Below are 15879 nucleotides of genomic sequence, written 5' to 3'. Positions count from 1 at the left end.
TCCTTTGTAGCAAACCAAATCAAATAGGGAACTGCTGCCCTCTTGCACATACTGCAATGATATAATATTCAAACTTTATAATATAAAGAGCCTCGGTTCAGGGGTCTGGGCTTCCCCAGTAGCTACTGCGACCCTTGTGAGGATAAGCGGTTCAAAAATGAACAAATAATACTATGACCAAACCAAACAATAGAACAGTGAGTTCATTTAGCATTTTGATTTTATTCTCCTTATAAAATCCTTATAAATCAAGTCTTACAATGTATTGTATTTTTACATAATCAAGTCTTACAATGTATTGTATTTTTACACAATCAAGTCTTACAATGTATCGTATTTTTACACAATTTTTCTTTTCGTGTGGCCCGAATACAGTTTCATGAGCCTCCTTGTAAATTGCAGGCCATCCATTGATCAAGTAATATGAGGAATAGTGGTAATCCTCATGCTCTGACTGGCGATGGGGTACGACACCATAGGCGTAGTGGCGTGGCTCATGGTGATGACCGGCATAGGCTGCGTCATGGATACGGCCACGGGAGCCACAGAAACTGTCACAGGCGCCATGGACACAGGAGGCGCCAGCCCCTGCACGATAGTCTGGGCCAGAGCAGCAGACAGCGGCGTGATTTCAGGATTGAGGTGAGGGGGTGGGGCCGTCGGGGGAACGGCGTTGGTCGGGGGTGCCGTGGGAGCACCGGTAGGAGCCACCAAGTCCTGCTGGGTGACGGGTCGAGGCTGGAGCCCGGTGCTGCTCAGCGTAGTGTGAGTCTGGGCGATTCCGTGGTTATATGAGCTAACCGCACCCACGGGGGGTGCCAGAGTCTGCTCACTGGGGGCAGGTGTGGTGGAAAGTGTCATCACTTTCGGCTGACTTCGAAATTGCGCATTTTGCTCCAGGAGAACCTCGTTGGTGGCGATGAGGTTGGAAACCTGAGAAGAGAGTTCTGAAGTTTTAGTTTAAAAAAAACTCATCAGATATCTGTAATAAATGGCTGTCATGATTAGCAAAAAAATCATTTTGTAACTTTGAGCCAATTTGCCTCTGCAAAATAATGTCTATTATCATTGCAATGTTTTTCTGCTCCAAGTCATTTGGTGTAAAACTAATGCTTAAAAGACAAAACATTAATAAACTGACTTCCCCTTAAATTGCTAAATTATCTGGACTGTCTGAACCTGAATTAGCTTGCCCACGAGTTAGAATGTTTTGTGTTTCTTCTGAGAGCGTAGAACCATATATACTGCAGGCACAAGAAGACTTTAACTGACTTTCACTTCCGTGGTTCAAACTTTTGAAGTTTTTCGAGTGTGCTCTTGTACAAACCTGTTTCTTCAACTCCTCTACTCTCTTCCTCAACAGGTTGTTTTCTTCTTCCAATAATCTGTACTCCAGAGGACGTGTGGGTAAGGCGGCCTGGATGCCGAGGTCATAATGTCCACCGAGGCTGCCGTCTCCAAGTCGCAGGCTTTCCAGCCGCCGCCTCTTGATCTGGAGGGCAGTCTGTTCTAGCGAAGCGTCCAGTGAGGTGGAATCAAAGAACCCACTTTCAAGCAAAGGGTCATACAACGACAGTGCGGTCCTGTCGTAACGTCTCTGCCCTGATGCTCCTATTGCCATGCAGCCACTGATTCCACCTGTACCGACGCCACCGACTCCTGCCAGGCTCGGATCTCTGCAACCGCCCAAGGTTGGGCAGCCCATCCCCATAATATTATTTCCACCTACACCTCCCCCGAGTCCGGCAATACCCCCACAGGTCCCCCCGCCAGCTCCTCCACCAACTAAGCCACTCACTGCATTCACCATCCCACCAGCTCCAGTCCCAATTGCACCACCCCCTCCAACCCTGGCAGCTTCATACTCATAGTCTTTTTGCACATGGCGAAATTTACACTTATTGCCCCTCTGGCACTCCCCCTTCAAGAAGTCTCTGCAGATTGGCACCTCCCCTCTGCTATAGGGCAGATCCGTGGGGGAGAGTCCAAGTCGTGCTGCAACTTTTCCTCTCAATCTGAGGGGAAGCTCACCATTTTTCTTATAATAGTCCTCATCCTCTTTAGAACCATGCACAAAGCGACAGTTGGCGCGCAGGCACTCTTTATTCTGGTAATCGTGGCAAAAGATGAATTCATTCTTTTGCACCCCCAAGTCTGGCACCTCGTTGAAGTCGGGATGCTTGAAGCGGCAACGCTTTCCCCTCTTGCAGACGTTGCGTATAAAATCCCGGCAGACCCCGTCCGGCGTCAGAGTGGCACCTCCCCCGTTTGCACAACTATTGCCATTGCCTAGTGCTCCGCCTCCCCCCATTCCGCCGACACCCCCGCCAGAAAGCCCTCTGCCCTCCGTATTGCAAGCAGAGCCCGGTCCTCCTTCCTCGCTCAGGTTTCCACCACTTCCACCACCACCTGACAGGTAGGAGCTGTCCCGATCAGGCATGGCGCTGGGCCCGTCTTGAGGAGATTACAGCACTCATGTGTAGTAGGTCTGCAGTACACTGGTTACCCTTTACATGAGTGGGGAAGCAAGTTGTGGACTGATCAACTGCAGCTTTGTTTCTGTTGAGGAAGATAAATAATAACAAACAGAAATTAGACTTTAATAAGATGTTAACAAAGCATGAATAACAGCTGTTAAATTCTGTGTCCATGGGCCAAACGTGGCCTGCATTTAGTGTGTGTTGCTGGTGAAAACTTGACATTATTCCCTCCACTTCAGTTTGAAGCCACATATCCTTAAAAATGTACATAGTGTTGCCGACTCCAAGTGGCATCATATATTTGTATTTTTAAGTATACATACTCACTGTGAGGCCATTGCACAGGAAAGGAAAGTCAGTTGGATGATTACACTAGTCAACAAAAATGTAACATTGATGCAAACACCCTTTGGTACCGAGTCCAAATCTGATCTTATTTTTTCTTCTTCCTCTAAGCCCTAGGTTTCCTTTTTACCCCCAAATCAATATTTAAATTTGGTCCAATGTAAAATTATTGTAATGTGGTTTGTTGTAAACAAAGCTGACAGATAAAACAAAGCTCAGCTTATAAATATGTAGCGATTGTGGCGTGTTTTGGACAACTGCAGACAGCAAATTAAATTTGAAAGAACAAACCCTATAAAAGTAATGCAAAAAAAGAGAATAAATCGGCCAGCTGTGGAAATTGGAAAACGCGACCAAGCATTTGAACACATTTTAGCCTAGCTAATCAAGGCATGATTATAGCGCTTCTTACCATCCAAAAAAGATACAAGGAGAATGCACACGAAGAAAGGGTGCTGCTGCCGATCAAAACAATGGCTTCGCCATGCATTAACCACGTCCGTCGTTTTTCAAGGCCGACGTGATGTTTTGTTTATTAAATTTCTTGTGCTGTCTTAGTCTAGGGACGAAGAAGTGTCTTCTTCTGTTCTCTGATGTACGTTTACGCTACTGCCCTCCTGTGGTATGAAGTACGAACTCCTCCTAAATTGTCGGTGGCCTTGTTTTTGCAAATAAATAAATTAAAAATAAATAAACAAACAAATAAATAAATAGATAAATAAATAACTAAAATAAATAAATACATTCATAATATATAGATATATAAATACATAAATGCATAAATGAACAAACAAACTAACAAATAAATAGATAACTAAATAAATAAACAAATACATAAATAAATAAACAAACAAATAAACAACTTCGTTTCTGACCAATATTTACTGAGCCATGTGCTTGTGAGCAATTTGGGAGTGCACTAATAAAGTGGAAAAGGAAGTTGGGCGGCTGATCGCTTGTAAAAATGTATTATTATTATATCTTCAACCCCAATGCTGCCAGCAAGCGTCCGCAGTGTTTCACTTTATTACCTTATGTGTGTACCACAATAAAGAAAGCAAATTGTAAAAGTTGTCTTCAGTAGCTCTCATTTCTCCTATTTTTATTGGATTTCTTGCAAGAGCAACCCTCTTTTACAGGTCACTGATTGGGTGGTCATGCCCCTTTCTCTCGTTTGGGTGTGTCAAAAGGCCTGTTACTGACTAACCTCATTTACTCACTTTTTTCTTTGGCCAGCACTTTAGATTTGCCATAGTTGTACACCATTTCTCATCAAACAAACGTGCACTTTGACCCAAAGGATATCCTGTGCCTTCTCAGCAGTTGCAGCTCGGGCAAGTTGTAGCCAGCTGACAAAAGGGCTTCAGAGCTTTCCTCCACATTTTCCCTGGAACAAATAAGGATTTATAAGTGTTTTTTGCAACAGAAACCAAAGGAGACGGAAAACATTGGCTCAGAAGGTTGATCATGATGGTGAGTCTTACTGGAAATCTTCTTTATGACAACTTCTGAGAGTCATGTGACAGCCAATTGCACAGTTGCATGCATTCAGCCTGGGAGCTGATGTGGGGTCTTATCCAAACATAATGCAAATGGTTATTGATTCACTTCAGTTCTTGACCCAATGCATAATTTAGGTTTGGTTTTACAGGAAGAAGTGAAAGAAGAGGCGCCTTGTCTGAGCGTTCATGGTCATAGTGTCAAGATTGCAGAGGTGGTGCAGGACGGGGATGGACTTACGTTTTTAATTGTCTCACAGAAAGTAAGAAAAAAACTATCTTGAGTGTTTAAATTCAAGGCAACCTTTTCCAATAGCTACATAACTAACTGTAGATAAGTACAAAAACTATGTGTACAAAGTATCAGCAATAGTCAACCAACTTCAGTACTGCTGGTTCAAAATTGCTGAGACAGCACATTCTGATCAGGTGATGCACTCTTGGTAATGTCCATGTAGGAAAAATCTGGAGATAAGACTTTTTTTCTTAGCCCGTACCATGGACTAGTCTGATCCAACTACTTGAAGATTTTGGGTCTTAAACAGAGCTATCAGCAGGGCCAATAGTTAACCTGTCTAGAGGCAAAAGCAAAAGGTAGATTTTAAAGGCAGGTTTTTAAAAAATCAAGTGAGAATCTGCTCGTCTGACACTCAAAATAGATGGATCTGTAAGAATTTGCCTAGACTTTGGATCCTCCAGAAGCAGATAAGGTGGTGAAAGACCTTTTTCAAACTTTTAAAACAATAAGCAAAGCTTATAAAGAAGGCGCAAATGCAAAAAGAACAAGAGTTGAGTGCTCCTTACTTCGTGTTCCAGTTAAGAGGTGACCAGCAGCACTACAGATGTGCTGGAAACATTTGAGACATGATTGGCTCACTCCAAAGTAAGGCACATTCCGGTAATCCATCCAGAATGTGATCACTTTTATAGTCCGTTTTTTCTCCTGTTGGGGGCAGCTGTCCGGGACGGGGGAGTACCATGTTGACCGAACATATGAGGACTTCGAATGGCTGCAGCAGCATCTGTTCAATCAGGAGAATGTACCTGGGATACAGGGAGTCATAGTATGTGTGTCAATTTCATATTTTCTCAATCGTTTATTTTATTTTTTAAATTTGACAGCACCCTTGTGAATTGTTTACATGCACAGTAATCTCACCAGAAAAGACAGCTAAATTGCTCTGGCTATTAACACAATAACTTGGGATTTAAGTAATTTCCGTCTCGTAGTTGAATAATGACGATAACTTTATTTATATCAAGAAGTAAATTTTTACAGAAGTTGGCCCCCAAAAAACAATTCCCTGGATATTTATGTGTGAAGGCAAAAGATACAAGAATATCTTCTCAATCAGTAGAAAATACACCAGTAATCTTGAGAGTTGATTTTTAAAACATGGCAGGTCGTTTTTGTTGTCAGTGTTATTCTTTATTTAAGATTTCTTCATTTCTTACAGAGCAATGAGGAAGCAATACATTATTTTTTACCTGTCAGTAAATACTTTAAGAATGTAATTTTGTTTTTATAATAACTGGCTTCTTTGTGATTTGTTCCCATCTACATTAAAATAACTTACTGTGCACCACTGGTGTGGCGTGACAAGATTTGAATGTATCATCAATGTACAAAAATGTTAGATTTGGAATTTTAGAGAACATTTCCCATTGTCTTTGAAAACAATGAGTGATTGTAAAATTGTTTTCCTACCCCTCTCCCCAACCTCAAATCCAAAGTTTCCTCCTCTTCCTGCCAAGGCTCAGATGAATGCACCAGCAAAGGCCGTCAAGCAGCTCGGTGAGCAAATCTGACAAGCAATACATGTAACAAGGTTTGAAAGTGAGATTTTAAAAATTCGGCTTAGCTTAGCTAATTATTTTGATTTTAGGAAATTCAATTGATTGGTATTTTCAGTGCAGTACTTTAATCCAAAGGACTATTTTGCAGGCTTCCTTGCTTTAGGAGAGCTGCGTCCATACTGTTCAGCATTGGAGACCTTCCTCCAGCAAGTGGCAGCACACAACCTACTCCGAAAAAACACTAATCTGGAAATCTTCCTCACCAGCTCAGAAGTAATTTTAGATGGAACTTTTGCCCAATCAGAACTTAATGACCACTTGCACAATATTTTTTAAAAAAAAACATGATTAATGGCAGAAATTGCATTTGTTTACTCATACTCTTGTAAGAGAAAATAATCAATAACAATAACAAATTTGTCATAACCTTTTAGGTCTAACCATTTTACCTATTGCAAGCAGCATTTTATGTTTGAAACGGTCTAACATGCAAATCTATATGATTCTGTTTCTTCATGTGTAGCCGCCAGGTTGCCAGAGAGCCCGAAAAAACATTTTTAATCGTTTGAGTCAAGCAATGGAAGGGATGAGAAAAGAAGGCCACAAGGTCCTCAATTTAAATTATTTTGGGATTGCCATCGTCTCAGCCATGGTTCTCTCTTTTATGACGGTTTCCTCTTTGCAGGATATTGATGAATTCTTTCAGACCAAACGGGAAGTCAATCTCTCTTTAACCAGCACGACCAAAAACACAGTGGATGTAAGTCACTATACCTTGCTTTTCTTTGACTGCACACACTATTTAATATACTTTTCATTTGTTTGATTCACTTTTCCTGCAGAAATTCCTTGATGTGGTGCTAACCGAGCAAAGTAAGATGCTACACGTCTTAATTGCCCTTAAGTATGAATGTGAGCGTATGTGGTTGTCCGCCTCTACGGGCCCTGCGATTGGCTGGCCAGCAATTCAGAGTGTCCCTCTCTTGTGCCTGAAGTCAGCTGGGATAGACTCCAGCACCCCCTGTGAACCTTGTGGATAAGCGGTACAGAAAATGAATCAATTAATTAATGAATTGAAAGATCCATCTCATTGCTTTTAAACGGTTAATCCAAGTTATTCATGTTTTAACACCTGCCACTGGATTGGGATCACAAGGGGTGGCACTCATAACGTTAGAAAGAGTGGAACTAAAGTTGTTGCTTGGCTTTTACAGAAAGATGTAAAATACGTTATGCCTTATAATTCAAAAATCCTCCTTGACGTCACTTTTCATGCTTGATTCCCTCGTGTTGGAACAGAAATAGCAACGGCTTGTGGGCACTTTGCGACTGCTCTGCATCTATGTGTGGAATCGGAGGATGATCCTGACAAAGCGGCTTTTTTCAAGTAAGACCGCAGTGTTCTCAAGCCTGTCATGTGGTCTTGAAGTCAAACCTTGCTTTTAAAAGTTAAAAGATAAGATGGACTCATTTTCTCTCTCTTTATTCTTATAGGATTTGTATAAAATTATCAGACATCTTTGAGTCAATGAAGGTAATTTGTACTTTTCTGCATCTTGTTAGAAAAACACAATTATAATAACATTGCATTGCATATATTTGCAAAAATCTTTGTATTTTTCACATGCAGAAGGGTATGACAAGTGTTGCTGAGAATGATTTGAGCACTCTAGGTTTCGGCCTGGATCTCAAGTTACGCTACCAGGAGGCAGAAAAAGTAAGTCACGTGTGGTTGGACATTAAGCCAATGCTGAATGATGATAATACGTTTCTCTCAGGTGTTAATACTTGCCTCTGTTGTGTCAATTGCAGGAGATGCTTTTCAGAAGGACCTGCAAATTAGTGGAGTTGGAAACGGCCAGGAAGAACGCAGAGAAGGCCAAACCAGTAAAAAAGGCTGCTGTGAGTGTCTGCATCCACATTTAACAGATTTCAGTCAGGAGGTGTCAGTAGGGTGTTGGATGTAGGATTAAAAAAAATGTTAATAATTAAAAAGCGTGTTGACCTATGCTACTGCACTCACAGTATGTTATGCTTTAGAACGCAATGGTTCATTACCAAAAACTGTCATTTGCATCAGTAAAATGACCTATATTTAAACTAAAAAAATAATTGACTGTCATTGTTTACCTAATATATAATGATATTTGGTTCACAAACTATTTGAATAATGAATAAAAAATGTTAAATAAGCGTAAAATTGTTCATCAATGGGTTAGATTTAGTATGTAGTCCTAATACTTGATATTTATCCACCTATATTTACCACTCATTATCTAAATAGATGGCATAAGCGTATCTGTAAAATAGGATTTTCTTATTTTCTTTTAACCTTTTTGAAATTAGATTACAACTTGTTTAAGGAGATAAAAAACAATTTTTTCAAGATAAATCAGTTTTAATCGTGCATGGAGCTAAATCACCAAACAATTATTTGAGGGCTGATTATTAGGTAAATGCTCAATGAGCCAGATTACAAAAACTAGATTCACATACACTTGATCCTTTGGAATGTTCTAAACATGCAGAGTACCCTAATTATGAAACACTCTCCTTCAGTTGGAGGAAGTGAAAAAAGCAGCAGAGACCGAATTTGAGCTCATTTGTGGAGTTGCAAAACAGGAGGTAAATCACTCAAATTTGACAATTATTTTTGACAGTTCATGTGAATATATCCAGTGGATGTGAGGTATATGCTGTCTTTCAGATTGAGCAATTTGAGACTGCAAGTGTTCAGATGTTTCAGCAGGCTCTGGTCAAGTGGTGTGAAAAGCAACTCCACACAGCCCGGGAAATTGCTGAGCAGTACGAGAGGCACCTCCAGATCTTTAGTGGGATGTAAGCCCCCCTTCCATGCGAAATCCCAGTACATATGTTTAAATTTCAGTCAAATCGCGGGCCATCTCAAAAGTCAATGATTCGCCTTCATTTCTCTACAATACTTTGCTGTTGATGTTATAATGCACCCAAAATAAAGTGTGACAAATTGAATCCCCCAAAGTTGAGGTTTGTTTTTCACCCTTAGAAAGTTGTGCAAGGACATTGCAGCATTGCATCGGAACTCCTCTTCCCTTCTCACTTTCTATTCCTCTTATTTTTGGTATGTGGGGATTATATAGAGAAGCTTATATTGGTTTTAACTTTCTTTCTGACTAAAAGACGCTTAATTCACCTTGAAAACGCAATGTCATTTTCCCCGTTCAAACCTGCAAAGGCCTGCAGGTGCAGCATGTCACAGAGCTCAGAACCCCTGCCTGCTCCAACTCATCTGTTCCAGGCCTGCATGTAATCTCTCCAATGGCTGAATTAGGTGGAGTGGTGGTCCATTTGTGGGAGCGAGTGAGAGGGAGATAGATGGCTCCTCTCATGAGACGAGAGGGCACAGAAGAAGCTGTGCTCATTTGACAGTGAAGCTCCAGATAAAGGATTATCTTCTCACTTAGTGCCCAGAGTGTTTTCCCCACATTGACTACACATAACATTATCTACAAGATGTCTGCAATGCTGACTGAATGAATCAGTGGGTGGTTCTGATTGGCACAAGTGCAGAATGGATTGGGGATTATTTGTGATTTGGTGGAATTGTTTATAACCGAGTGCATTGCTTGAATGCAACCCACAGAGGCGCTGTTGATTCAAGGTTTCTGTCTACATGAGTCAAGTGCCAGACTGTTTATGTTATATTAGTCCCATGTGTTTTTCCAGCATGTGTGGATAACAGTGGCGGTCCGTGCATTTTCTCGTAATGCCTTCAACGGGTAAAATCCACTTCCTAGCAGCATTTAATGATTAAATACAAATACTGGAGCTTTTCAGACATTACAACCGGGCCGGGGGGTGATTTTCCTGGGAAAAGACAGCGATGGACGTCAATGGCGAAACGGCAAAAATGGCACAAAAATGGGGTAAAATCCTCTTCCTAGCAGCATTTAGTGATTAAATACAAACACTGGAGCTTAAATACAAATACTGGAGCTTTTCAGATATCAGAACCGGGCCCACAATTGAAATATTATTTAGGAATATAGCCATATTTTACTCACCAAAAATCCTTTTTAACTGTACACAATATCCATCCTCCTTTCTTTCTTCCTTCTTTTCTATCGCCATCAAAGCTAATGCTGAAAGTCGAGCCTGTCCTGTCGTATTTCTGGCATAGTCCGTCTTGAAAATGGCTTTAAATCAACACCACAATATATTTGCTTTTGCGGCTCGCTCCAGGTACAGTTTGGTAGCTCTGTCTAATCACTAGCCAATCATAGTTGGTGAAAGCGATGACGTATCCCTACGCCTGCGACAATACATTGTGGTGTTGCCAACTCGAAATATGATTGGTTAAAGCAACATTCTTATCGATGCTTGTTTAATGCAGGACAGCCTGCAGAACTGATTGTGAAGGCCTTGAGGCAGATTTCTTACCCTGGCAACAAATAATGGCTGAAATGTGATTGGTTAAATGCTTCAATATGAAAACACATCTGGAAGCAGTGCAACCAGGGGGGAAAGCAATGAAAGGAAGCTAACAGGCAATTTGGAATTATTTAATAAGTATTGATGGACAAAATATAATATATTCAGATATTTCTTAGGCCTGCAGAGAAGGCCTTGAAGGCCCTGACGGCCCGCCACTGGTGGATTATAACACATAAACCCTGCCAGCTCAGGCTACAGTGTGTTCGTAAAATCATGGATTTTTTTGCTCCAAAAATGGTTCCTTCATTAATTGTAAAAAAAAAAGTCCATTGCAAAATAAGTGCGGGCAACAGTGATATTGTTTAATTGGATGGTAAATGGGCCATACTCATCGTCCCATACACCTCCGTTCAAGTCGATCAATGTTTATGGTAAAACTGATCTTACAAAATGGCTGTGCTTGAAAGTGCATCATTTTTTGTGTGTCTCTTAATATTATTTTCTCTATTAGCCAATGAAGAATTATACTCAAATACTTGAGTGACCATCTTTCACAACAAGGTCTCCAGTGTTGACTCTCCCTTAAAATGACACATCACTTTAACCCTAATAGCTATCGCTTCGTTACGGCTTAGCACGACACAAGTCTCTCTAATATGTTTCCCCATTAAACAACAAATTTGAGCTGTGTTCAATCTGAAACCATCTTCAAATCATAATGAGCTAAATTACTGTTTAATTAGTACTTGGTGTGATGAAAATCATTTAGGATAATGGGCATATATATGAGGCTGAAATCAATGTTTGGTGTAAAATTGCAAGGTAGGGACAGAGATTTTAGTTATGGGAGGGAGCCGATGAGGACAGCAGAGGTATCTGTGCATCTCTGGGACCTTGTAATTCCCACGACGACCTGACCGTGAGGCAGCTTCAAACCGGTCGAGGCAAGGTAGTGTCAGTGAGTTGTTTTTCTTCTGCTGCACGGAGGCTGCACACAGTCCCGCCCAGCGTAATGAGAGCGCCTCTTAGCTCGGCGTGACCCTGAGCAAGGACAAGGAGCGATCATGGCAACGCCGCATGCCGTTTGAGTTTGTAAAAACATTCACTCAGGGCTGATATGCCGAAGGAGCTCATTACAGACAAAGAGGCGGCTCTTATACCCACCTCATCGGCAACCCCCCTCTGCCCTCTTGGTCTAACAAAGGCCTGCTTGTCAAGTGCAAAGTGCAGGCAATGGCTCGTGTCAATGCGCACAATGACGGCTCGCCAATGAAGGTGTAGTACATAACTCGTTCCTTCACAAGAAAGGAACATGGCGATGAGAGCCATATCATTTGGTATTTCATTGGCGTCAGTCTGTATATGGACGGTGGGAGAGTAATACACAACATTTATCATGAATATGCAATAGCTTGTCAGGTTGTAAGTGCAGCTCTGGGTAATTAATTTGCTTGGCTTGGGTAGTCTTTTCTGCAGTTCCCTTCATTTATAATGCAAGCAGGCGATTTTGATGAGCAGTTGCCTATAGACAGCTCATTTGCTCTGTATAACTACCTTCATGTGATACTAGCTTTGTCTTGCATCTCTGCTACCTGGATTCATCTTTCATTGCTCCCGTTCTGTCTGCACAAGCAGCTTTGAAATCCTGGTGGAGCTCAGGCCTCTGGGAGTTGAAAGAACAAAATTTGACTACAGCGTTGCAAAATGAAAGCCTCCTCCTTTGCAGCTTCCCAATCGAGTCTCGCCATCCCTGCCAAACAGCGGCGTTTGAGATGAAATAAACAGGGCAAAATAAAACGTCAGCGCTTTTAATTTTACATTCACTTACATCTGTCCGTAGGTCCATCACACATGAGTGTGTGGGTAGCAGTGGACTTGTGTCAACCCTAGGTTGTTGGCACCTCATTAAATCTAATCATTTCCCTGCACAAATTATGACTCATTAAAAGTTTTTGGGCGCAAGCTATGATGAGAGTGGAGGAGGGGGAGGGAAGGGGAAGAGAAGAACATAATGCAATGCAGATTTGCTACCACCTGCAGCTATTACACTTTCATAAGGCACATTCCAAACAGTCATCTGCAAAAACCTCTTCGAGTATTTTTACTGCTGTCTTCCGTTTTTTCCGCAGCATTGCAAAGCATTAGACTTGCTAATTTTATCTGTCGTTTGACGTGTGAATGGAGGCCATAAATATTTATCCTTGTGCAGCTTCTGCCTTCCATTCGAGGAAATGATGGTAGATGGTAGACTCTATGATAGAGTTAATTATTGTATTTATCGGATTATAAATCAGACTTTCTCATAGTTTGGCTGGGCCTGCGACTAATACTTAAGTGTGACCTATATGTTTTTTTTTCCTCTCTGACCACCGACAGCCTGTTATGTTTTTTTTTTTAGGCTATAGTTATCTGAAAAACTGCTATGGTAACAAATGTATAATTCGTCTGTTGTTCTCCATTTCGCTTTTTTACAGTTGTTACTTTAAGGCAAGGGTGTCAAACTCGCCTTGGTCCGCGGGCCGCATTAACGTCAACGCCATTTCATGTGGGCCGGGCCATTTTAATATTTAGATTTTTTTTTATTGTATTAAAAGAACTGGATCAAAAGCCCTAAATAGTCAGTTTTTATAGTTCTAAAACAATGTTTATTTGAGCTTTTTTCTTCTTCTTAGTAATGGAAAATTCCTTTTAATCATGTTTTTCATGGAATGGAAACAAAATTTTTACATTATGTTCAATATTAAAGTGGAAAACGGAAAATATTTATATATTTAATTTTTACAAAATGCTTTTTGAACTAAAAACACAAAAGAAACAAATGCATTAAAAACTGCAATGATTGATTTAAAAAAGGGGGAAATCAGGAAATGTAATGTACATCTATAATCATTTGAATTTGATCCTAAAACAGAAAGTCGGCACTCATGATTTACTTTCTTGGGCCGCACAAAATGATGCAGCGGGCCAGATTTGGCCCCGGGGCCGCCACTTTGACAGCTGTGCTTTAAGGCATGTTTGTTATTGGATAAAATAAAAAATTGCCCTCGCTAAAATGGTACGTATATGTTTTTGTGTATTCCATGGCTGGTGCGACTTATAGTCAGAAAAGCTGATGACTTTCCTGCCATGGTCAGTGGAACAAGTGTTGAGTGAATAGGCTACACCGGCCCACCATGTACTGGCAATGCAGAAAGTTGGGCAAGCAGTGCAGCACAGCAAGTCTAATAAATTGCCGGAGCATATTTTCGCACTCAAATACAAATGCACCCATTAGAAGTCAAATCAATTATTCATCTATTTTTCCATCACAGCTTCGACCAGAGTGGCAGGACATATGATGCAATAATCAGAATAGATCGGGCCAGAGGGTAAGTGGTCACTCGTCTTGTACATGTGAGCGTTTTCATGTTCTCTCACTCAGTACATCAGTATCATGTCTTCTTTCCACTTTCCAAAAGCAGGCTTGTCAATGCAATTCGTCACTGCAAACGTAATGAGGCTGAGCGCTACTTATTCACCTCTTAAAAATTATTTTACAGACAATTTGAATAAAGTGAGTCTGACTAGTGTACTGTAATTTATGATGGAGGAATAAAATGATGACATGGATTCTTAAGGGTTTGGAATAAACACATCAGTGTGTGTTAATCCAACAAAATACTATTGTGTGGACATAAACAACACCAAATATGACTTGAAATGGCTTTTGGTCCTTTTGTGAAGCAAATGCCAAACAGTTAATCCTCTGGAGTTTGCGGAATTAAATTCTAATCTGAGGGTTTGTGTGGAGTCAAGAATGATAGTGTTCTAAGTGTTTGTATGACCTAAGAGGTAGTTTTCATTCCTAGTCTAAACATTTACATTTACTCGAATCTCTTCAGAGATTCAAGTATGCATTCCAGGTAAGTCAACACACATCCTAAAATTAATACATTCCGTATCTCAGATTTTAAGTGAACAAATCGGGAAAAATGTTCAATTTGTTTATAGCAGAACTTCACTTATTGTTGAAGGTCATCACTTCTACTTCACTCTCAATATTTATAGCAGGTACCCAAGGTTAAAACAACAGGACTGAAAGTCATTCCAGATGGAAGCGCAAACAAGCGTTTAACATCTGTTGCAGAAAAACATGGCCAAGCCCACCTCTGGTTCTCAAGACGAATGTCACCTCAACTTTCATGCAGTTGTTCAATAGCTGATAATTTAATAAGTAGACGGTTGTGCATAGGTTTGTAAATGAATTGAATTGAATTGAGTTGAATTAAAAGCTTTATTGTCATTGTACATACATACGTATACATTGTATATTGTATTTTGTATTCCCTGGTTATATGCTAACAGTAATTTATTTGAGATAATGAAAGTCTGATTAATCCTAGTCAGCTATAACATATGGAAAACTCCCATTAAGGTTTGATGATAAGGCGCATGAGCTGCCATTGTACTGATTGTGTTGTTTATCAGCTGCTGCAAGGGAAAATAAATATGATGCAATAATACAAAACCAGCTGAGCATGAAGTAATATTTTTGTTTCCCTCTAACATTATTCCCAGACAGCAGAAAATGCTTGTTTATTGTTCGAATAAATGTAGTATTTGACAATAGATCTTAATTAGTCCATGTGCTCTTGGATAAATTTGTCGCAAGAAAACAAAAAGTGGAGACAAAAGAAATTCCATTATTTTCACCATTTACGTGCCTTTGAAATCATGAAATTACAAGCCTGTTCAGTGATGATAATGCCCAGTTTTGATTGACTGTGTTAAAGAGATAATTTTTTATGATGTTTAAAAATTTAGCTTGAAGGTTGCAAAAAATAACACAACTGTTTTATGCAAAGCTGTTCTAAAACACCACTAGCGATTGCCACCATAATTAACCTATTGCAAATGAATATGAGATATTTCCAATCCAGCTAGAGCAGTATTCTTCCTCTAAAGGCAGAACCGGCGAATCAATTAATTTATTTGGTCATAACAAAAGAGTGGACAGTAAATAAAGTGGGTGGTTCATTTGATGTAAACTGCAGGTCTACATTGTGTATGTTTCCTTTTCTAATTCAATTTGCGCTAGATTAAAGTAAATGTATAATCTTTTTGAGTACCATCTCACTCAATTATATGCTCCACCTGCTCTTTTGTAAATACTTAGCCTTTAGGTCAGCAGCCATCGTACTTAAAAGACAACTATAAATTTAGAGTTTTTCCACTGTTTCATGCTGAATTTAGCTTTTCTCTGGTACCTCTTGGGTTTTGTAGTTAAGTGTTAAAGTAAGTGTATAGGTGGCGTATTGTTTCATGAAATCTCTGGAAGTGCACTGTAGTGTGGAGGTTGTCAGCGG

The 15879-nt window shown here is 40.3% G+C and overlaps 2 protein-coding genes across 2 annotated transcripts; one reads left to right on the top strand and one right to left on the bottom strand.

Annotated features, from left to right (window-relative positions):
- Positions 1-202: 202 nt before the first annotated feature.
- Positions 203-3425, bottom strand: zc3h10 (zinc finger CCCH-type containing 10). Its single transcript, XM_077603998.1, has 3 exons — positions 3238-3425; positions 1328-2559; positions 203-933 (listed from the first exon to the last, which is right to left on the bottom strand). Exons 2-3 carry the CDS (start codon positions 2438-2440, stop codon positions 415-417), a joined length of 1632 nt encoding a protein of 543 aa, XP_077460124.1. The 5' UTR covers positions 2441-2559; positions 3238-3425; the 3' UTR covers positions 203-414.
- A 567-nt stretch (positions 3426-3992) lies between these two features.
- On the top strand, positions 3993-9112 carry LOC144075911 (sorting nexin-6). Its single transcript, XM_077603355.1, has 14 exons — positions 3993-4298; positions 4477-4587; positions 5281-5388; positions 6059-6119; positions 6270-6394; positions 6645-6728; positions 6807-6881; positions 6964-6994; positions 7421-7508; positions 7616-7655; positions 7752-7838; positions 7934-8023; positions 8681-8746; positions 8829-9112. Exons 1-14 carry the CDS (start codon positions 4293-4295, stop codon positions 8961-8963), a joined length of 1107 nt encoding a protein of 368 aa, XP_077459481.1. The 5' UTR covers positions 3993-4292; the 3' UTR covers positions 8964-9112.
- Positions 9113-15879: the final 6767 nt, after the last annotated feature.

This window comes from Stigmatopora argus, chromosome 6, assembly GCF_051989625.1.
Source record: "Stigmatopora argus isolate UIUO_Sarg chromosome 6, RoL_Sarg_1.0, whole genome shotgun sequence".
Lineage (NCBI taxonomy): Eukaryota > Metazoa > Chordata > Actinopteri > Syngnathiformes > Syngnathidae > Stigmatopora > Stigmatopora argus.
This window is presented reverse-complemented; position numbering and strand designations above follow the sequence as displayed.